At 30.0% G+C, this 25,523-nt stretch overlaps 2 protein-coding genes across 2 annotated transcripts; both read right to left on the minus strand.

Moving 5' to 3' along the window:
• Positions 1–18,169: 18,169 nt before the first annotated feature.
• Positions 18,170–20,941, minus strand: LOC149513777 (G-type lectin S-receptor-like serine/threonine-protein kinase LECRK4). The gene has a single exon (XM_089747754.1). It carries the CDS (start codon positions 20,799–20,801, stop codon positions 18,348–18,350), a length of 2,454 nt encoding a protein of 817 aa, XP_089603880.1. The 5' UTR covers positions 20,802–20,941; the 3' UTR covers positions 18,170–18,347.
• A 1,438-nt stretch (positions 20,942–22,379) lies between these two features.
• On the minus strand, positions 22,380–25,291 carry LOC149513778 (G-type lectin S-receptor-like serine/threonine-protein kinase LECRK1). Its single transcript, XM_022895233.2, has one exon. It carries the CDS (start codon positions 24,877–24,879, stop codon positions 22,498–22,500), a length of 2,382 nt encoding a protein of 793 aa, XP_022750968.2. The 5' UTR covers positions 24,880–25,291; the 3' UTR covers positions 22,380–22,497.
• Positions 25,292–25,523: the final 232 nt, after the last annotated feature.

The raw sequence follows: 25,523 nt of genomic DNA on the forward strand, positions 1-25,523 counted from the left end.
AACTATCAAAACCGAAGCATACGTTCAACTAATACCCATTAAGTCCAAAGGCCAATGACCACATTTTTCTTAGAAATAGCTGTGACGTGCTCCACCTGCCTACCCATCAGCGAACTTCAAAGTTCAAAGCATCAAATTTAATGTCCCGTCACGTGGTTTTCGTACGTAGCTTAGCACAAGAAGACTTGACTTTGCCTTAAGCTTTCTGCCAAGTCCACAAATTAAAAGCAATATATGGATGCCCCGCAATCCTTTGCCTTACAGCTTTAACGGGCCAACCATGGAAGGCAAGTAAAGTTGCTTTCAATCAATATATGTCCAGAATATGTGCTAATCAGTGAGTTTTAAAGCAAAAGTTCGTTCAAAGTTAAGACCAATACAGTGAAGCAAGAAAAAGCTTCAACGTTTAAACGTATCCACTAAAAAAACCCATGTTAAGGGCTGAGAGCGTGGGCTTCACTTCAATGTTGTGGGATTGGTTTGAGTGCAGTAGAAAAATCCAATACTCAAACCTTCAGACTTCAGAGTGTCGATTGGGAAAAACAATGCCTTCAGCCCTTAACAGCAAGTAAAGTTGCTTTCAATACGTGTTGAAGAGTAACTGTTCCAGCGATGATCATTCAAATCAAAGTAAAGAGCACGTTGCATAGAAATTAAGACTTGGAAGGATGACTTGTTTGCACAAGAACCAACCAAAAATATGTTAGTTACAAATTATTATCATTAATATTTGTTTATAGCCTTATGTACCATACTAGTTTTTACTTTTTATGCATAACAAGACCGTGAAAAGAGAGAAAACAGAAGAAAAAAAAAAGGTCAGCTACTGCACGCGGAGTAAACATAGAAAAAATTTTATATTTTCTTTAAGTAGAAAAAAAATTGAAATACAACAGTACACAATTTAAGGCAAGAGTAAACTTAAAAATCCTGAACTATTTGTTCTTTTATAACACCACAAGCGTCAATGGCTAGTTCTCAATATGTATAAACTTAAATTTAAATAAAAAATTGTAATAAAAAGAAAATGTAAATTTTGACGTCTGCCATTAGTTCTGTTTCTTTCTTCTTTCTGGATAAGTTTCTTGTTGAAACGACGTGGTTGCACAATATGGCAAATGCATAATGCATTGCTGATTGTGTATTTGTAGTCCATGATATATTTATATTTAAATATGGCAATAGTTGCATCATTTGCTGCATCTTTCCTTCTAGAGATTGAACAAAATCTTAGCAAAGTTAATGATGGAACAATTTTGGTGTTGGGTTTTTATCAACAACCTTAAATGTAGAAGATTTCCAGAATTTTTTTTTTTTACTTCTAAAAACATTTGTTTATGCTGGTTTTTCAAAATTTTATGTTTTTTTTAGCTACTTGGTAACTTTGACGGGGAATGTATTAAGACTTATTTAATTAACATTTTCCTTAATAAGAGCTGCCTAAAGACATTTTCCGTATCCTTTTTATGTATGTATGATGAATTTCTTTAATGCTTGTGTGCTTTATGCCTTTACCAAAGACGTATGTGAACTTATTGCTAGTTCCAAATAATTGTTTAAATAAAGAAACCAAGTTGGCAATGGCAATAAACCAATCTTTCCAAATTAACCCCAAGCGAGATCATCAAACGGCGTTAAATCACAAAGGTAACAAAGGAAAAACAAAATGTAAAGAGAATTTTTGGTTTGTTGAAGATTATCCGAATAGATTCAAACTTTATTGAAAAGGTGGATGTTTACCTTTTAACGAAAATAAAAACATCCCACTGACATTTCTTTTCAATTCTGCTGGTCAGGCAATGGCATTGGTTTCTTTTCAATTCTGATCATCAGGCAATTGCATTTCCAGTCTAGACCCAGCACTGAAAATCTATATAGAGGAGAAAAACAAAAGGAAAAGATGAAAATAATAGAGACGACATCAACAGAGAGCTGGTGTGCGAAAGATAGAGATATGTTGTACTACCATGTACATATGTAGCCTGTAAATTTGCATGTGCCTCCCTAAGCCAACATCTAGAATTATATACATTTGTGTGGGATAAGAGAAATAAAAAAAGGTACCTTTTTACAAAGTTTTCCAGGCCAACAGATAACACCTCTATTGTCGCATAAATCTTATCAAAAAGACATGTATCATATATACTTACATGGACACATAAAGGGTAAAAATGGCTTCGGTTGTATAGCATGTAGTAATCTCTCAAACCATAGCGCTGTACATAATGTGCAAATATACCAATATTGCAGAAGTTCAAAAATTCTCATGTACCTTAGCTGGAATGTTCAGCTCCTGAGGCATTATTGGCGGATGTGTGAGACTTACCACCTTTACTAAGCAACAAGTTTTTCATCTCTCTATAACCCCGAAGCTTCTCTAATGCATCAGCAGTTGCCTTTGATGCAACAAACCTAGAAGATGCAATACTTGAAGAAGCACAACCCCAGAGATTTGGTTTGCTCGTGAATGCTGTTGTTCCACATTTCTGGACTGGGGGCTTCCAAAAAATTAATTAAACTGGAGATATCTTGGTGAAGAGGAGGGGCTTTCTTCAGCATACGTGAAAGAGCACCAACTGCAGCATGGGATTTTCGATTCATAAACAATCCTGCCTCATTTGGCTCAGACAGATGTCTTCTACTATCATAAGACCCGGGTCTACATAGCATGCAAAGCAGGTCAATTCAGTTTACCCAAATAATTCAGAAAATTTTAGGCAGCAAATTTATTTCAGAGGTAAAACAAAAAGATCTAGCCATTTGCAGCAAAATCCATCCGTGCCAAATAAGATAACCTATTGAAAAATGACCATGATACAGGAAATATGGCGTTCTCTCCAATTTCAGATAATATTAAAATGACTCATAGTGGCTCTGGAGATGAAATTCATGACTCATTTTCGATCAAGGACCCTACTTCAGTTAAATGATTTAAAGGATTTTCTTAGAGAACATTCAGAAGAGAAAATGTCCCACACTCAAACTAAGGATAAAGCACATTTGTAGTCTCAAACTTTTCATTTGAGTTTTTATTTTATTTTTAATTTTCAAATCGTTTCATGATAGTCCTAAATCTTTTTAAAAAGATGTCGGCCTCTTTGCATAAAAAGAAGAGGAAATTACAAATCAAGATAATGAATTCAAAATTATTACTTTTTATACTCATACCAAAATATATTTATTAAAAAGGAAATAAAATTTTTAAAAATTTTTAAAAGGAAACGAAAACATAATTTTTTTCCTTAATTTTAAAAATTCAACTTAAAATTAAAGGTAAAATAGTACTTTAGTTTCCTTTGTAATAATTATAAAAATTTTATTTTTTTAGTAAATACATTTTAGTATGATAATAATAAGAATAATTTTCGGTCAATATATGATTTTATTTTCTTTTTGTATTTTATTAAAATTTATTTTTTTGAATATTTATAAATTTTAGTAAATATAAAATTAAATCCTATAAAAAATAAAGCTAAAAATTATTTTTAATAAAAAAGAAAGAAATAAAGCATACTAGAATAATTTAAATATATTAATTGGTTAAAAATAAAATTTATAAAAGTTTTTAGAAGAATACAAAAGTATCATTTTTTTTCTTTAATTTTAAAAATTAAACTTAAAGTAGAGACAAAAATGATACCTTATTTTCCTTTGTAATAAATATAAATTTTTATTTCTTTTAATAAATTCATTTTGTTATGATAGCAAGGAGTAATAATTCTAAATACATTATTCTGATTCTATTTCTTTTTTATTTTATTTATTAGATTTTATTTCCCTAATATTTACAAATTTTGATAAAAAAAAACTTTAAATCCTATTAAAAATAAAGATAGAAATTATTTTTAATAAAAAAGAGAGGAATGAAAAATACCCAAATAATTTTGAATCTCGAGTGCTTTGACTTTTTTTTTCAAAATTATAAAAATTCTTGATATACTAAAGGACTTAATTAATAAGTTTAGATTCTAGTTATAATTTTAAACTTAAATAGTAAAGGAAATATGCTTATCTTTTCAAGTGATATTAAATGAATTACTGCTAACAAAATATTTGTTGATAGATTATGCAAAGATCAATTTCTTCATTTGTTGGGATTTATATTTCTGATCTTCCAATGCGTAATTCTATTGTTGTTGGTGTTGTTCTATTTTTTTTTTTTTTGGTAATTATTAGGTCAAGTGATAAAAAGTGAAAAAAGGTGTATCAAGAAGGCTATTGTGTATGCTAATTAATTGATTGAAGACTGAAAAGAGTATGGGTTGAACAAACTGATTACGATGTGTATCAAGAAATTCTTGAAGTTAGGAAGCAATGCGTATGGTAATTATTTTATGTTTTTATTCTTACATTTTTCAAGTAATTTGATAAATTGAATTATTACACTTAATTAGGGATATAATAAAAATAATAATAAAGGAATTGGCTAAGAAATATTTTTATTTGCGGGAATTTAATATATTGCTCTTAATATAATGTAAAATTATGGCTGAAAATATAATTAGACTAGAAACCAAATTAACATAAATAAATAAATAAAAACTTCACAAACCTTTTTCCATCAATAGGACAAGAAATTGTGCTAGATCAAAATTTTAAATAAAAGATTTTTGGTTGAAAACATTAATAATGTTTTTGTAGTTTTTTTTTTTTAGTTTTTCTCGTAAGCTTTTACTTTTATTATACTCAATTAAAAATTTAAATTATTATTTTGATTTAATTGAACATTCCAATGAAAATGGGGAAATTTTGTTTCTTTTGCCACGTTCAAGTTACGTATCATGCATGTTAAATGTAGCTTTTATTTGGCAAAACGATATTCTCCATTGACTTTAGAAATTTCCGTGTCAAAATCATATATATATATATATATATATATATACACACATATATATATTACAATATACATGAATATTTAATAAAATTTGTCACGTATATGTTTATATGGACAATTTTTATAAATGATACATAAATAATATTAATTAAATATTATTTAAAATAATAAACTATCCAAAACTTTTAAATTAAATCATAATAAATATTCAAAAATTCAAATATCTATTTGAATTTAAATACATTTTATCTGGATATATCTAAATCGAATTATATATTATTTAAAATAAAAAAAATTAAAAACCTTTTTATATATGCCTCTCTTTAAATGTATTCTATAACAAATATTGATTTAAATTTAAATTTTATTTTAATTAAGATAAATCTAAATTATTTTTTAAATTTCAAGTTTTTTATATATATGACATTTTTTTCTCTTACTAAAAATCTGTATATATATAATTAACTGTCTTCATAATCTTTTTTTTAATAAAAAATTAGTTCAATTTTAATCTAAGGTAAAGAGTTATAGAGGCATATATTTTTTTCTTTAATAAGTGCTGATGTTGGATTTTATTTTTATCTTAGACCTTTAATATCAATTTAGTAATCATTTTATTCTCTCAAATCATTTTATTATTAAGATTTTTTTTTTTTTAAATATTTAGCATATATACAATTGCTCATGCAATAACTACTAGAAAAATAGGCTTTATCAATGGAATTTTTCGTCAGTAAAAGAAGAAAATCCATTGATAATATTTTTACCAATGAAAAAATTTTGTCGGTGTTAGCTATGTCAATTATGCTATTCCATCAATAATGCTTAAAATTCATCAGTAATTACCAACGAAAAATTCGTTGATAAAATCTGTAGGTAAATTACCAATGGATTTATTAGCAATGATTTTACCTACGAAATTTTTCGTCGATAATTAGCTATGAAATTTTTCGTTGGTAAAATCAAAATCCGTTGGTAATGGGTTTTTTTCTTTAGTAAATTCATTGGTAATAATTAAAATTCCACCGATAATAATTAAAATTCCACTGATAATAATAAAATTCTATCAGTATAACTGTTGGTAATAACCATGAAAATTATCACAAAAGAATTTTTTCCATTAGTAATAATTAAATTTCGTCAATAATAAAAAAATCCATCAATAAACCTGTCGGTAATAACAAAAATTTCATCTGTAATAGTTAAATTCCATTAGTAAATTTCGTCAACAAATTTCATCGGTAAAAGTATAAATTCATAAATAATTTAAATAAAAAGATTTATAATTATTCAAAAAAACTTGTAATTATTTTCAAACCCTGTACATTACAATTTAAATATGTGTAATTATATAAATATTCTATTATTATTAATTAAAATATCAAATCCAGGTAATATTAGTCAAATACATTATCCAACATTCATCAAACATCCATCAAATACCCATAACATCATAAAATATCAATTCATAAAACATCTATAGCACTAATCCATCTAATACCTCATACAAATCCAACAGAAAATGTTACTGTGTTGCTGCTACACATCCTGATTTAAAATCTTTAATGCAGTCATCAGGACTTTAATATTGAGATAGTGAAGTTTGTTTAGGCCCCATTAACTGCATTATCTGCTTTATGAATGACCTAAACAAACTTTCAACTCATTCTTCAACTCATCAATTTGTTCTTTTATTTAAGGCTAATGAGCCTACGGAGGCACAAAAGACAAAACACAAATGGACTTAGATGATCCTATTGTAGCAATGGATTGAGTTGAGTGAAGATAATCCTACTATAATAGTGGAATGAATTTAGTGAAGGAGGCCCCAAATCTATTTACTGATCCAAAGCTATACATATGAGTGCATGTAAATTCAACCCCTCCAATAGCTTCAGTCATGCTTGTGGATCGAATTTTGAATGATTGGAATAGTCTTTACCATATTTCTGAGATAATGTAGCAGCATAGTTTTCCTACAAAATGTTTAAAACAATAATCATTACTATAAGATCTGTATAGTTCACTAAAATATCACAACTTCAAACAATTCACAACTTCAACCATAATTTTCACATTTTACTAATTCATTGCATTTCAATATACACCAAACTATATACTTTAATGCAAAATTTCCTACAATGTCTTTACTTTTAATTACTTTACTATATATTTCATTAACAATAAAAATACACAAATAGAATCATAAAAAAAATATGTAATAATTTTCATCTTTCACAAATATGATATCATTTAGATAATACGCAGAAACCTTTCATAAATAAGTAGCTATCACAATATACTATTAGCATATATAGTTCATCAATAATCACAATACACAACAATCATTCCAATACCAAAAATGCAATATTTGATCAACAATCACAATATACAATTGTCATCACAATATACAATTAGAAACATAAAGCAAATTATGTAATAGTTTTCATGGTTTCACAAAGTCTTTGCATCATAAAACACACAAGATATCATTTATTTCAATAAAGCAAGGTAGCAATTTCATAATTATTCAGTCATTTGAAAGTCACTTACATTAACAACTTTAGACTTGTTGTTAACGAAGTCACCACATTCTTCTAAACGTCTGTGAGTGTGATAGAAAAGCTTTGTAAAAATGGGTTCTTATTGCATCTCAAGTGACTGTATTTGTTTAGACACATTCAATGAAACATGTAACAATACAATATATATATAATTTATTGACATTTGATGATAAAAATAACTTGTGAAATAAGTAGTACCATTCTTTTTTTTATGAAAAAAAAAAAAGAATCGAGTCGCCAGTGTGCTTCGTAATACTTTTTTCTTTTTGTGTCCAACATTTTGTTTGGCTTTGGTAGAGATATTTTTCCATGAGGGAGTGCTCCATATACTGTCAATAAGAGCATCCCAAATCAAAGCTATGATCTACCTATGCTCTATACCTATGCACTCTACGATGTTATCAACTTCACTCACTTTCATTGCCAAGTCTCTTTTGTTGGACAATAAGTCTTTTAATTGATTCTTCGATATATTGTTAGAGACTTGTTGAACAAGATCATCATTCGACTCAGCCCATTGATATTTTTTCTAACATAATAAATAAAAATACAATAAGTCATTGATAATAATTTAAACTTTTAATTTAAATGAAATAAAAATATATACAAAAAAATAAATATCCATTTACTACCTTAAATTTATCACATAAACTTAATTGACGCAGATACTTTATCCCATCTCAACTAAGGACTAGTACAATTCATTCAAATTATTTCTAAAATTGTTGAGCTAACCGATGATTGCTCAAAACAACTACCAACATTCATGTGTTAGTAAGATTATTTTAATTGAACAAATTCGTTAACAAACAAATAACAATAAGAAAATATTAATATATGTATCTAAGTAAAGTAATCCACACTCGCTTATCTAGATTTAAAAGTTGGTAACCCTTTGTTTGTCTCTTCGTCCTTTGCCTAATAGTCTTTCATTCTTTTCCTCCATCCAGTGGATCATTGGCTAATTCTAGATTGACGTACTACTCCATTGATAGATCACCTATCATCAGTACTGGAGGTGACCAGTATGGTCTATCAAACTATATCTAGGGTGAACTTAACCCACATGGTTTAGTTGACCCGTATGGTAGATCATGCTATATCGATTCTAATGATAACCCGATACATACATCACCTCCAATGGATCTTGCCCTAGAACTACCTCGATGGACAATATTCTTTGCACGGCGTCCCATCATTTAATCTATATCGAACAAAAACATTACATATATATTCCAATAACACCAATGAAAAACAAATATATATATAATATTACTTTAGTAATACAAGATTAAATGAAATTAGTAAAATATATTTAATTTCAGATAAACAAGCAATAAAGTATTATATTTACCATATAAGCGATCTTTGTCCATTGTTGAACCCTAATTGATTTGAAATATGAGCAATTAAAGTCATATAAAGTTTTAAACCTTTGTATTGTTAAACCTTTTTATTGATTGACTATATGAGCTATTATTGCTATATTAAACAAAAGAAGAATAAATGATAATATAAGGTAATTATTAGTCTACTTTATCAAATAATCTATCAATGACATAAATGATCTTACAAAAATTCATTATACATATTACAAGACAAAATTCATTATACATACTACAAGATAACACGTTCACAAAAAAAAGTACTAGTTTTAATGACAGGATTTTACCTATGATATTGGCCTTCTTAGTGCAATTCCATCAATTTTGCGTAGAATTTTTCTGATCGAGACACTTTTACATGCAAAACTTGTTCTACTTTCAAATTAGTTGAAATGAAAAAAATTAAGCAAGTTAGTATAATGAAAATGAATAAAAAATCATATTCATTACAGACTATATATCTACCTAAATCCACTTTCATATACACATTAACGGAAGAGTATGGAAAAGAAGAATAAAATAGAACAATTTAATTTATTTATATTAAGTTTGATCAATACAATCAAATGACAATATTTTAATAATTAGTAATATATAAATTTCACTAAATTATCAAATATATAAAGTATTTCAAAACAAATATAAACCTTAATAATATATAACTTCAAAATGATCATTGGCTATTAGTAATATATAAATTATAACCTCAAATCAATATAAATGATTTTTATTTCTATAATTATTATTAAAATCTAGAAAATATTAAATATAAAACATCCATACAAATATATATAATATTAATACACATCAAACCCAAATTAACCAACCCTAAATCTTACACATCTAAAAGTTAATAAATATATAATTTATTTATATTAACTTTGATCAATACAATCAAGCCACAATATTTCAATAATTAGTGATATATAGATTTCATTAAACTATCAAACATATAAACTATTTCAAAACAAATATAAATCTTAATAATATATAAATTACTCTAAAATGAGATAGCTATTAGTAATATATAAATTATAACCTCAAATCAATATAAATAATTTTAATTTTTATAATTATTATTAAAATCTAGACAATAGTAAATATAAAACATCCATATAAATATATATAAATATTAATGCACATCAAACCCAAATTAACCAACCCTAATTCTTATATATCTAAAAGTTAATAAATATATAACAAAACCCAACAAATATCAATGAAAATTTCACAAATAAAAAGTAAATAACTTAACAAATAAAAAAAAACCCTAAAACCAATACTAAAAAAAAAATCCAAACAAAAATTAACAATATTCCACAAATTAAAAGTCCAATAAAAATATATCACCAACAAATTTTAACAAATATATAACTAAAACCTAAACAAATTTCAACAAACATAAAACCAAAAGCCAAATAAATTTCATCAAATAATTAACTAAAAAAACTCAACATATTGGTAACCAAAACCTAAATAAGTTTCAACAAATTTATAATAAAAAATTAAACCCTAAACTCAAAAATATACTAAAAAATAAAATAAACTCATTAAAAAAAATACACACACACACCAAAGCTAGCCAAGGGATAAGGTGGCGACACAGGCAACAAGGTGGTGATGGGGAGAGAAGGAGGGGGGATGGCAGCGGTGAGGAGAGAGGGAAGGGTAAATAGGGAGAGTGGGAGAGGGGAGGGGAAAGGGAATGGCATAATTAGGGATTTGGAAATTTATAAACAAAGGGATTGATGGTGGGAGAATTTTGAAAATTTTAATTTTAGCGACAATTTTATTGATGAAAAATTTCGTCAGTAATAAAAAAAAATTGACTTTTTAAGATAATTTTACTGATAAAATTTCCTTTAGTAATGTCCAATTTTTTTTTGAATTTTTTAGTGACAGATTTTTCTGTAGGTAAATCCATCGGTAAAATTGGTGACAATTCATGCGACACTTTTAACGACTGATTACCTATAAATTTTATTCTGTCGGTATTCCATCAGTAAAAGTGTTTTAAAAATTAAGTCGGTATTCCGTTGATAATCCATCAGTAATTAGTGATGAAAAAATTCCATCAGTAAAAATCCATCAATAATAACAATTTTTTGGTTGTGAATTTTGCAATTGTTTTTTTTTTCAATAATTCTTATTTTCATTATAATATGCCATTTTTTTATCCATCTAATTATACTTATCCTGTACCAAAATCAAGATATTAATTAAAAGAAACTTCTAAAAGATTAATGACTTTCCTTTTTTATTTGATTATTATAAACAATTTCATTTTTTAATTTACTTTTGTGAAAACGACTTTATTACTATTTTGAAGTAATTTTTTTCATATCACTTTTAAATTTTCATTCATTACATATAATATAGGTTAATTACCTAACCATAAACATGACCCATAAGAATATCAAACTAACCATGAATTGCACAGAATAAAGTTCACAAGCAAGAATACAGTTTGTACCCGCTTCAATAGTCAAATTTGCTTTGAGTTTAGCAGCAATAAATTCACACCTTTGAGTATGAAGAAAAATGGACAATTATAACCTATAAAGTAGTATTTATGTGTTCACTTAAAAATGCATGTTTAGAGTAAAATGATTATCTAAAATTGTGCCTTTGTCATATTTATCATATTTAAGAGTTCTAAAGTTTCATACTTGACAATATTATCCTTTCATTTATTTTTATTCTTTATTTCTAAGGATATCATGGTTTGATGAGATGTTTGGAAATTTCAAAAAGTCAAATTTGCTCTGAGTTTAGCAGCAATAAATTCACACCTTTGAGTATGAAGAAAAATGGACAATTATAACCTACAAAGTAGTATTTATGTGTTCACTTAAAAATGCATGTGCAGAGTAAAATGATTATCTAAAATTGTGCCTTTGTCATATTGATCATATTTAAGAGTTCTAAAGTTTCATACTTGAAATATTATCCTTTCTTTTATTTTTATTCTTTATTTCTAAGGATATCATGGTTTGATGAGATGTTTGGAAATTTCAAAAAGTCAATGTATTGTACTTGAAGAACCAAATAATTCAACTAAATTCATTTTATATTTTAATAAGCTTTTTGTGAAATGAAAGTGAATCATATAGAGGTAATATGTGATTCATAGACCTAATAATTTCAGACACAATACAGTAATACAACATGAAAATAACACAAAAAAAATTTTATATGTGTTTTAGAAAAACATATTTCGTGTTTATTTGTATCGATATGAATTTTGATGTGACACAATTCATGTGATATGTGTATTAACTTGTCTAAACACGTGATATGATAAGAATAACACGTTTAATTTAATATTATCATATGAATACACGTTTAATGTATTTAACACGTTTAACTTCTTATATTTGTTTTAATTTAATATAAACATATAAAGATTATTTTAATTTTTAATCTTTTAATTATAAGACTTAATTAGTTATTCAATATTATATAAAAATTGTTTTAAACATTTAATTATGACACTTATTTAATAATTATTATAAATTTTTTTTATATTAATACTATAAATAAAATATTAATATTAATATTAGTCCAATACATTATTATTTTATTCTTTAATCTTTAATAGTTTATTATTTTAAATTTGATAGTAAAAATTAATATAGTTATGTAATATAAATTAAAATTTAAATATATATTAAATACATGTTAAATGAGTATTAAATTTATTTATTTATTTAATATGTAAGTATTTTTTTATATTATTAATATGTCAAATTTATTTAGTTGTAAATGATGAATAGTTTATAATCGTTTATTATTTTAGTCATGTTCTTGTATATATACATATTAATCGTGTTTATTTTTGTATATTCATGTTAGTCATATCTATTTATGGATATTCGTATTATTCGTATTTATTCATATCGTGTTTAAATGAATTAATTATACACTTATTAATCATATCATGTATCATAAGTAACACATATATTAAATGTGTCATGTTCGTATTTAAGATTTAAACACATTTTATAATTCATGTCGTATTTATGTTTTAATAATTCATGTTATTATACATATCGAACATGATATGAAAACATGAATTATCAAGTCTAATAATTCATATATCATTGAAGTAGAACTTAAGATTACAACTTTTTTATGTAAGTTCAAGCAAGGTTGACAGTTTCACTATTCAAGAGATACTTTATGTATAGGAGAGTTGATATTTACTTAAAAAAGTACAAAAAGTAAATAGTTTAACATATTTAATAAAAACCTTTCGATGATAGTTCTTTTAATTATTTAAAATTTAATATTATTATTTACTCTAAATTTAAAATACACATTTAATAAAAACCTTTCGATGATAGTTCTTTTAATTATTTAAAATTTAATATTATTATTTACTCTAAATTTAAAATTATTTAAATTCAGTTTTTACAAAACACAATAAAAATTTAGCAAACCTTATTTAATAGTTTTGTCACAAATGAAAGGTTAGACGAATGGGAGGTTACATGTATGTGTTGTCTGATGAAAACGTTTGTGTTTAACATTTACAAATATAATACGTATAAATGTATAAATATACAAAAAAATGTTTAACATTTTAAAGTTAGAAACTATGTACAAATATCCATGCCGTACATACATAAACTTATAACTACCGCTCCTAATCCTTCATCCTCTTTTTTCTCTAATAAGCACGTTGAGTTGGAGACTAAGCTAGTGATGTTGGTGCTGCTGTGGGTTGGAAGCAAATAGATGCGAGTGGAGCTATTTGGGGAGGTGCTATAGGCAGTGGTCTTGTCGATGCTCGAGTTAAGAGTAAGCAGGATCAGGTGGTCTGTATTGACTGCTATTGATAGCTAGTCTAAACTGACGAGTACTAGCCACCTTTGAGGACCCAAACAATCACATACACTAAAAAATGTTCTTCTCCATATAATTGGGTCCTGATATAACTCACCGGCGATAATACTATCAATAAATGATATCGCCGTTGAATATGATTCTTCAAATTCAACAAGATAATAAATAGTAATAACACATAAATGCTATTAAACTCAACAATAACAAATAAATTGACTGATTTCAATTTCACTGGTAGGCTCCCTATCGACTGATTATGACTAAAATCTGGGTCTTCCTTCCGAACTCTAAATGTATGGATGTGCAATTGATGCATACCATGCATCCTAGTTTAATGAACACTTGCCTAGTGTTTGACATTATCTCCTTCGATGCTTTCCAAAAAAGATATACATATCACATCTCTCCATAATTGGTCTAAAAAGTTGTAGACAACCAAATCCGTGCTAGAAGATAAACCTCAATCTACTTAAGACAGGACTAAAAGGGTTGGAGAAATGGTTTATACAAAACTGAATTGTTGTAAAACCCTTTTTGGATGATATAGCTCAAAGATACTCCCACACTTCAAACAGAAAAAAAAAAAAAAAAAAAAAAACACAAATCTCATGTAATGAGTGTTGTCATTGTTCTGCATAAGGTTTTAGCATATCTTGGTTGGTCGTAAGTCATCCAATTACTCCCACAATCGCTATAATTTATTGGCATATGTATGAGGCCTTTAGTGTAGAACACAAGGTTGAGTATCAAAATATTCTAGTACAGTTACTGGAACCAATGAGGGAAAGTACTCATAAATTCATACCTACATCAAATGCATGAAGCATCATTATTCCCATGTTCGTTTCAATCAAATAAAAGAAAAAATTAGAATAATATCATATAACTATTCTTATATACATGCCTAGAGAAACGTTATATAACTAGCAATTTGATGAACATCAAACCTGCTGGCTACATCAAGCTTCCTATATAGATATGTTTAGTAAGCTGTCCCCTAAGCATATCTACTAGTCTGGCTAAGATCTCTCAAGAGGGATAAATATGCGATAGATACCTTAGCTCTACTCTTGTCAACAAGTAACATGTTGTAACTTTGCCCCCATAGTTGATAAATTTTAATGTAGCTCGCTCTTATAGCAATATTAATAAATAGAAACTAGTTATTAACTTTATAAACATTAAATAACGAGAATAAATCATAAGTGCCATTGTGATTGAATTTATTACCTACCCATTCCATATACTTGCTGCAATATGAGTCCTGAAGCTCTTAACGATGGAATCTATCAACCTTTTGAAAGAAGACTTAACTAGCTTGTGCGCATCTCCACCCCTATCATCATACTATTGGGTGGGTGGTATATCTTCAATAACTAGTGTTAAGAGGTCAATTTGGCTAATGTACATATTTTTGGACTTGCCATCTTCTCTCAAAGGTAGTCAGACGTGTTCAAGTGTCGGGTGCAGCACGTCCTTCACCTATACCAACACCACCTCCTCTTGTTCATGCCATATCTATTATTACTTAGAACAAATAGTCAATTGTCTCGACTCGAGATCTACGCAAACCAACTCACTGATCCGTCTCATCCAACCTTCAGTCGATCCAGAGGAACTGCCAACGAACTAGTTTGAACCACCTCAACCGAACCTCACGCCAAACCGAACCTTTTTCGGTCCAACTAAACCACCGTTGACCGGTCCGGTTTAGGTAAAAAAATTTTTTTTTTGAATTTTCTAATTTTTTATATGTATTATTATTTTTGTTATTTTGAGTAATTTTTTATATTTATGCATGATAAATTTTTAAATTTGTTAGAATAAATATTTGATTGTTTTAAATAATAATAAATGAAAATAAAATAGGATAATAACTAAAAGAATGTTAAAAATGCTAAAAAAAATAATAATAATCTAAAAAAAATAAAAATTGAATAATATTCTTTTTTATTTATTTTATTTTCACTGCCTAAATGTTAGAGGAAATAAAAATATACTTTTAAAAATAATTTTGCCTAGATGTTGGGGAATTATTATAAAAAAATTAAAAATATATATAAAAAAGATAATAATAAATAATAATAATAATAAAATAATAGTAAAATAAATCCTAAAATCAAACCCTAAACCCTCTGAACACTAAAATCAAACCCCAAATCTCCAAACCCTAAAATCAAATCCTAAACCCTCCAAACCCTAAAATCAAACCCTAAACCCTCCAAACCCTAAAATCAAACCCCAAAACCTCCAAATCCTAAAATGAAACCCCAAAATCTCCAAACCCTAAAATCAATCTCTAAAACATCAAAACCCTAAATCATTTAAACCTTAAAATCCAAAATTTTGAAAACTTCAAATTTGGCACGAAATCTCGAATCATTGCCCGAAACTCACCAAATCTTAAAATCTTGATCTGAACCTATACTTAAAACCTTTTCAAAACTTTAAGGATATGTGCGAAAATCTTAAGTGAAGTAATTTGTTCTTGAATGCCACCTAAATAATTGGGTATTTAAAGAAATCTTATTCCATTAAGTTTTTCTCATGAGTTCTTAATTTGCTTTAATAATGGGGTTAATAACTGTTTAATAATAAAAAGCGAATAATAATAAACTGAATCTTAAATATAAATAATTGCACCTAAGCTCTACTTAGATGTTGGAGAGTCAAGGTGGTATCATTATATTTAAGAATCCAATTTCAAGATAGCATTCCATCATTATACATAGTACTTATTAGCTTACATGCATTTATTTGTTATTGTTTGCACTTGTTCGCATTCTTGTCTTTAATTTCTACTTACTTGAAAACACCATCATTTACTTTTTCATACAAAATATTTTTTTATTTAATTTACTCACTTTTAAAAATGTGTAATTTTAAAACAAAATAAAAATAATATTCCAAAGGAAATAATTTTTGGTACTCTACCTAGATATTGGAGAGTCACCAATAATTAACTTCTGTAAAGGATGTTATTTTCATTTTCAAGGGATGTCGTGGTAAATATCAGTCAAAAGCATTATCTTTAAAATTCTGCTTAGATGTTGGAAAATTTTAAAATAATTCTTTAACTTAGAGATTTTCTTGATACTCCTAAATAAATATTTTTGATAAAATTAATTTAAAAAAATAAAGGAAATTTATATTATTAAATATCAAAACGAAACAATTTCATCCAATATTGAAAATAGCGCATAATTAAATGGTACAATTTATGGGTGTTGTGGGGTGCTAATCATTTTCCACACATAATCGACTCCCGAATCTAACCTAATTTTCATAGACCGAAATTTATCTTTTTAATAAACTTTAAACCCGCTTTTATAGTTTTATTAAAAAGATAAATTTTTAGGTGACCAATCGTACCCTAAAAAAGATTGGTGGTCCCTCTTTTTTTTTTTTAATTTTAAAATTCTTTACGTCTCGCGGTACCAAAATTATTACCACAATGTATAAGTAGATTTTGCTCTAAAAGAAGTCAATCAAGAACAAACTTAACGGGAATGAGGGTTTAACAAAAAAATGGGAATGGGAGAGTATGACTTTCAAGAGCAAATATTATTGACACAAAAACATAATATTGTAAAAAATACAAACATTTTAAAATCATGAATATATTGATGACTAATATATCAATATTACTAACTCAATTCAAAAAAAAAGAAAAGACGATATTATTGTTCACGAGTATTTTTGACTGTGTCAATATTATTATTATCTTTCACTTTATGTTGTATAGTTATAGAGTAGTATCAAGTCAAGTCTTTGTTTACCTAAGTTTCCACTATTTAAATGGTTTGATAAAAATTTCAAACAAAAACAAACAGATTGGGAAGACAAAAATAAGATTTCACTTCCTCCAATTCATTTAATGTTCACTTTTTTTTTTATAAAGAAAACGGAGAATTAGAAAGAGGAATTTGTAAGTATTAGGAGATCAAAATCCAAACTTTCTAAGAGTTTACCTCTTAAAAAAATAAATTATTTAAATTAAATCTCAAATTCAATATTCACTAAAAATTGAAAAATTATAATTAATGCTTTTAATGGTGCATATATTTAATGACTGCCAATTTATGTTCCTCCTTCTCCTTTTCGATCGTTTGTGATTGATTTTCTTAATGGAAAAATATGCTTTTTGAATATATAGTTATATTTATCCTCTCTCTCTCTCTCTCTCTCTCTCTATATATATATATATATATATTTCTGATTAAAGTTATAATTAGTAGATTTCTCAAAAAAAAGGGGGGGGGGGGGGGGTTATAATTAATGGAGGATGGATGCTCTGAAGAATTCTTTGAACCACAAAACTGTAACTCTTATTAGATTGATTTCATAGAGACTATGCAACAGTTGGAAGTTAGAATGCACATGCACAAAAGTAGGAAGCAAAATGCATAACAACTGCAAAAATGATAAAATTTTGAGCATAAATCTCTACCCTCAACTTTTTAACTTCATGATCTTGATTATTGTTTTTTTTTAATGATTTGATTTAAATTCTTCGTAATTTTATACTTCATAAAAAATGATAAAATACACCACCCATGTTTTCACCACCAATTAACTAGAGAAGTTAAAAAACGGACATGATATGCATTTTGCATTTATGTTGACAGGGAAAAGAAAGAAGAAAAATACATGAAGCAATCCTTATGCATTTAGTACAGCTGCAATTTCCATGAGATGATTATTGACTTAGCCCAGCTACATGGAGGAAATAGAAGCAGTTGGACATGGAGGAATAGATATATCGATCATCCCCTCCAACATCATCACTACACTCTTTATGGAAGGACGGAGAGCTGGTTCATCTTGAATACACCAAAGTGCCACCATCATCATTCTTTCCAAGTTTTGCTTATCTACTTCTTCTCCAAGAACAAGTTTATCCAGCTCCTTTCCAACAAAACATCTATAGACCCAAGTAGACAGAATAATCTCCTCCGTTTTTGATACAGTGGTGTCCAAGTTCCTTCTGCAACATACAATTTCCAATAGCACTATTCCAAAACTGTAAATATCAGCCTTCACTGATATTGGAGTGTTTTTCTGCCATTCTGGTGCCATATATCCTCTAGTTCCCCTTGCTCCTGTGAAGGTCCTTGTTTGATCTCCCATCAACAATTTTGCCAGCCCGAAATCAGAAATTTTAGCTGTCCACGTATCATCCATTAATATGTTCTGAGGCTTTATGTCGCAATGAATGATGGGGGTCTCACATTCTTCATGTAAATAGAGGATTGCTCTTGCGACATCCAGGGCTATTCTTATTCGTTCATTCCAATCTGGGCGCCTTGTTGCCTTGAAAAGTTGGTTTGCAAGGGAGCCATTAGCCATGTATTCATAGACCAACAGCCTATTGGAATCCTCAGCGCAATATCCCAAAAGCCGAACTAAATTCCTGTGGTGAGCTCTACCAATTGCTCGCATTTCTGCCTGGAATTCTCTTTCACCTTCTTCCACTAACTTCTCAAGTCTCTTAACAGCAACAGTTTCCCTACCTTTGTATAAGGTCCCTTTGTAGACTGCTCCAAATGAGCCTTTACCCAACTCTTCTTTAAAGCCGTTTGTTGCTTTTCGAAGCTCATCATACGAAAATAATTGCAGAGTAAGCTCCTTGGTTAGGCCCCAATTTCTATCTTCTAACAGTCTTTTGTATCTTAGAACTCGAAACTTGTAAACAAATAGTCCAAAAATTGTAAGGAAAACACAGGAAAATGTAACCAGACTTAACGTCAAAAGAAGAACTTCCACCACTACTTTTTTGCTTTTGATATGATATACCGGTAGCTTTGGTGGTGGGATAGGTCGGATCTCATGTTCTTCTGGGCGTCTTTTCCCCACCTTCAGTAAAGCCATGATCTCCTCGTCTGATTGCAAATCTCTTTTTCCATACATTAGGGGAAGCTTTTGTTTCATGCAAATCCCTTCCTTAAACAACGCTGCCTCACAGTTACAGTCCTCCAGACAAGATCTGCTACACTCTTCCATTGACATTCGCCCTTTGCTGTAATAAATATCTTCCCAAACTATATTCTCCATGGTCTCTATGCTGAAATGGTGTGCATTAGCCTTACCACTTTTACACTCAGCTTCAGTATAATTCCTCTTGCAGCCAAAAGTTCTGTGAAATTGATCCACAAAATCAGAACCGGGAAGGCAAAGGCAGGTAGGCTGGTTATCATTGTATGTGCAATAGCTATTGAAGCCACAGTAGCCTTTAACATCGCATGTATCTTTCAATGCATACCACACAGCCGATACGTCGATTTCACCACTTCCATTGTATATATGAGAATATAAGCGGAAAATTCCATCCACATCAAGGGTTGCACGATAAATGGTGCTGTTTGTGGCGTTCTTGTTTTGGTTGTTGTAGTAGTGGTAAGGGTCATAGCCAGGCCAACTTCTATAGGCAGCCGGACTAAAAGACGCTTCACCAAGTGTATGGTAGGTGCTCAAATCAGTTTCATTGATGAGCTGTAGAAGACCTGTAGAATTGAGATAAAGGTGAAACTTGGTATTGGTCCCAAAAGTATCAGAACTCCAGTATGCATTTGCTCTAGTATTGTCCGTATACATCGGGTAGAGAACAAGGTTTCCATCTTCCTGCATCTCGAGACGAAACCTTCCTGTCGAGTAGTTTGTTTCTGATACACTAGAGACCAATCGACTGCCGGGATACAAATTCTGACCTCCTAAAATGGTATCGGTCGGATACTGGAAACTCTCCCAAATTATGCTCTTGTTCTTGTCGTAGAGCACGAAATTGCCTGAATCTAGCATGGATGCAGAGGAGGCAGTTACATTAGCAATAAGTCTCTTCTCCCCTTGCTCACTTGTCAAAACAAGCTTTCCATCCTCAGTAAATTTTAGAGTTGCTCTCGAAGTCAATGGTAGTGCTGGATCATCACGATTTGCTGTCCATACAACCATTTTTTGCCTTTTAGCAAATAACCAAATCCCGACCCTAAAGCCATTATCTAGCCGGTAAAAACCAAATGCAAACCGACCAGAAAGGGAAGGCCATGATGAGGCTTGTGCATTGGGGAAAATGGTAGAGCCTGGTGTTATATGGCTAGATTGCTCTTGTTGAACTCCTCTTTTGGCTAAACATAGAAAACTTATGAGTAAGAGAACAGTAGACATGGAAGTCATGGTGAGCGTGTGAGAGAGAAGGGTCAGTGCAATAGGTACTTTTGTTTGAACTTATCTTTTAAGCAGGAGATTGAAATATACAATCAAATGCAAAAAGGTTCAGTAAATACCGTCCTGTTCTAAAGTCAAGTCGCTTCATTTCTACTAACTGTAGAGTGCTAAAGGTGTAGACTTTTCTTCGTAAGTAAGGTGAAAAGCAAACCGCGTTAATCGGTCAATGAAGACAATTCCAATATTTCATTGTTCACATATCAAAGTCGCTATCAAAACCGCTGTCGCCGGGAGCTTTCTCCTTTTTTCTCTCTCGGTGGCTACAAGTAGACGTGTAAATGATACATTAGTACTCGTAAGTTATTTAGGTTCGATTCGAATAAAATTTGAATTCAGTTCGATTATTATAGAGTCAAGTTCGAGCTCGAATAATTTAACTTATCGATCGAGCTGAGTTCAAATATTCTTATACCCGACTTGAGTAATTCGTAAGCTTAATCGAGTTTTTATATTTAAATTTTTTTATTATTTTAATTAATAAAATATCTCGAATTCGAGTTCAAGTTTGAGCACCAATAATCAAACTCTTGTCGAATATAAGAATCAAACTTATTTTAATATATTAATCGAGCTTAATCGAGCGAATTCGAGTAACTTGATTTCGATCACGAATCGAGTTCGAGTTAGAAAAATAAAATTCGATCGAATTCGAGTCAAGTATCGAGCTTCGAGTTGGGAGCAGAGTTCGAGCTCGACCTTTTCACTGTATCAACTCGACTCGGCTCGATTACCCCTCTAGCTATAAATTTAAAGAAAATTAAATAAGAATTTTAAGTATAAAAAAGATGATTGTAACTAGCAACAAATAATTTCCACTCTTTTTCTTTCCATTTCTTTGTTTTTAACTAGTGTTTCTTATCATTGTAGCGACTAGCAACAAAAATGTATGGGCCATGAGTATTAGGTTTTTATAAAAAAAAATTATAATTTAAAAATAAAAAATTTATATAAATATTGAGATTTAAATTTTAATATTATTTGATATTGTCTTTCAAAAGTATTATATATAAATTAATTAAAAAAAAATTTATTTTTTTATTTTTTTTACTTAATTCCATTGTCTTCCCACTTCTTTCAGTATAAAAAAAGAAAAAAGGAATTCTGTGAATCAATTCTTAACGGGACAAACAAGTTAAGGGCTCCAACTATTTTATTTGTTATTGTTAAAAGGAAAAGGATTGACGACTGTATCTTAGAAGCATTTCCCAAACTACACATTACATACAAAAAACATAATAATTGGTGCTATGCACGATGAATTTGAGATCGTAAATTCAGATTTGATTTAATTATGAGAATAAAATAAAAATATTATGTAAAAATTAATTAAGATTCAATGTATTTATATATTTGAGAGGTATAAAAAAATGAATTTCAAATATATAAATATTTAAACAAGAATCAAATAAATTCAAAGAATTTAAAAATAATCCCGAAGACACATTTAAATGTGTTTTATCATATAATTTATAATTAATACTAAATTTAAAATCTAATTAAATGATTTTTAAAATCTAAATTACCAAATTAACAAAACTTAAGAATTATTAATACTACAAAAACATAAAATACATGCGAAGCAAACATGCATGCATGAGAGTACAATCCTTATACATATAATGAACTGATCAGGTAATTAAAATTGTTAAACATCTAGGGAATAATGAAGTGGGTATGGAGGGATGGGTACGTCCATCGTCCCTTCCAGCATCAAGATCACATTCTTCATTGAAGGACGTAGAGTTGGGTCATCTTGAATACACCACAGTCCCACCTTTACCATTCTTTCCAGCATTTTCAAGTCCACTTCTTCATCTTCCACAAGCTTATTCAGCTCGCCAGAGTGAAAGCAATTATATGCCCAACTTGAAAGAAGTATCTCATCTGCTGTACAAACCTTTAATTCTATGCTACTCCTACAACAGATGATCTCCAACAGTACGATCCCAAAACTGTAAACATCAACTTTTACAGATATTGGGGCATTCCTTTGCCATTCTGGTGCCAAATGCCCCCCTGTAATTTTAATCCCTGTAACGCTTGTTTGATTTGCCATCAATAGTTTGGCTAACCCGAAATCTGAGATTTTGGCAGTCAGAGAATCATCTAAGAGTATGTTTTGGGGCCTTATGTTACAGTGGATGATACGGACAACACACTCTTCATGTAAATAAAGAATTCCTTTTGCCACATCCAATGCAATTCTGACTCTCTCCTTCCAAATTGGACGCACCTTGTTATGAAATAGAAAATCCGCAAGTGAACCGTTGCTCAAGTATTCATAAACGAGAAGCTTCTTTGAACCTTCCACACAATAACCAAGCAACCGAACCAAGTTCCTGTGGTTAGTTCTCCCAATGGCTGTCATCTCCTTCTGAAACTCTCTTTCTCCGTCCTCAACATTCTCTAGTTTCTTAATTGCAACTATTTTAGTACCCCCTGTAACTGGTAGAGTTCCTTTATAAACTGCTCCAAAGGACCCTCTACCCAACTCTTCCTTGAAATTGTCCGTTGCTTCCCGGAGCTCAATAAAAGAAAATGATCTTATTGTAAACTGCTCGGTTAATCCTGGAGTAATTTTATTTTCTGAATGCTTTCTGTAACTGTGAATTCTATGCTTGTATATGAGGAAACCAGAGATTGCAAGGGCAAAACACAAGCAAGTAATGGAACCTAAACTTATGGCAACAGATAAAAGCAAATGTGGGTTTTCTTCGTTGATGACTGTTGGACTACTAGGCACCATGGGCGTACTGTAGTTTGTGAAGCCTCCATGAATCAACTTAATGAAGGCTAAAGTTGACATATTTTTGCTTCTTCTACCATATCTGAGAGGTAGCTTATACCTGTTACAGTTGCCACTGGAATAGAGTACTGCTCCACAGTAACAATCCTCCTGGCAAGACTTTTTACAGTCGTCCTTCTTCATTTGTATCACAGAATAAGGGTTGTCAGCCCATTGCATATTCTCCAAGGTAGTAATATTGTATTGCTTCACTTGATATTTCCTACCTATGCAATCATCTTCAGTGAAGTTCTGAGAGCAGCCAAGGGACGTCTTATTGTCACTGATTACAGTAAAACCAGGATAACAATAGCAGTCAGTATCATTTCCCCGTCCTGAACAGTAACTATTCAAGCCGCAGTAGCCCTTAACTTCGCATCGATCTTCTAAATTTTGCCACACCACCTTTTCACATGAGTTGGTGCAGCTATCAAAAAAATGATGCAAGTACATTCTAAAAATTCCATCTGGATCAATTGTTGCTCGATAGATGGTAATTCTTTTACTCCCAGCATAAGAGCTATTTGCCAAAATATTTGCATTGGAATGATAATCAAACAGGCGTAGAAGGCCTCTTTTATTGAGATTCAACAAACTAAAATCTGAGCCAGAAGTCCCAGAGGCCCAGTAAGCAGATTCAGCATCAGTTTCAGGTAAACCGGAATTGTTTACATAGGCCACAAGGTTTCCATCAGACTGCATTCTGAGCAGAAAAATTCCACTCGAGTGGTTCGAACTTGAGACAGCGGAAATCAAGCTATCCCTCTGGGTTAAATTCTGGCCTCCTAATAACGTGTTAGTTGGGTGGTCAAAGCTTTCCCATATAACATCACTGTTATTGTAGAGAACAAAATTACCAGTATCCAGCATAGATGCAGAATCGGCAGTGTCTTCCAGATCAGCAATGGGCCTTTCTCTTCCATCCTCAGTCCGAAGTACCAACACACCATCTCTTGTGAAGTTTAATGTAGCATTTGAGGAGACGGGGGGATCATCTCGGTTTGCTGTCCAGACAGTCGTGTTCTTCGGGAGACCGACAATCCATATACCAACAGCAAATCCATTGCCTTGCGGATAGAAACCAAATGCAAAATGACCTGAAGGTGAGGCCCATGAGGAGGGGTCGGTTCTGGGAGAGAGTGAAGAACCTAATTTTATCAAATTGGATTGCTGGTTTTGATCAGCTCTCACATGTAAGCAAAGTAAAAGAAGCAGCAAGAAAACAGCTAGTACCATAGCCATGAGTCTGGCCTGTGCAGGTGAGAGACAAAGAGAGAGTCGTTTTGCTCAAGGCAGACTAATAAAATATCTTCATAGTTAGTTATGAAGCTTGTTAATTTCTTCTCTTTTTCCTCTTTGTTTTTTCCTTTTGGTTCTTCGATGGAATATAGCTTGCTTAAAAGTGAACAGAATTACCAAGGTAATTCCTTTGGATAAATATAAAAAACAACCGTAGGACTACGTGGGGACTAGGGTTAATTACTTTGGGTAGTTTCTCAGAAATCTAGAGCTGCCAACAAGGGACCGAGTCTGGAATCCTAGGCTCCCATGGACAATAGTTGGGAAGGAGTGAAGTCATTACTTAAAGGGCCCGTTTCGATTCAAGCGCACTCTCGATGAGGGGTCGCTTGCCTTCCAACCAACCGTCCATGGAGACGCAAATAGATTTTCGGCACGATGAGTTCGTTAGCAGTCGGCTATCAGATATAAATGGTGCAATCGTTGGTCGTATCATAGGTTTTTTTTTTTTTTTTTTACCTTAAAAATTTTAATGCTACCTTAAAATTAGAAGTGTCTAATGGTTAGACAGTCAATCATACGATACTGCATAATGTAAGTCATATTTGACACAATTTGTTATTAAATAATTGGATTAAATCAAATAC

The sequence above is a fragment of the Durio zibethinus genome, chromosome 18 (genome assembly GCF_047325235.1).
Source record: "Durio zibethinus cultivar Kanyao isolate XHJ-2024 chromosome 18, ASM4732523v1, whole genome shotgun sequence".
Classification (NCBI taxonomy): domain Eukaryota; kingdom Viridiplantae; phylum Streptophyta; class Magnoliopsida; order Malvales; family Malvaceae; genus Durio; species Durio zibethinus.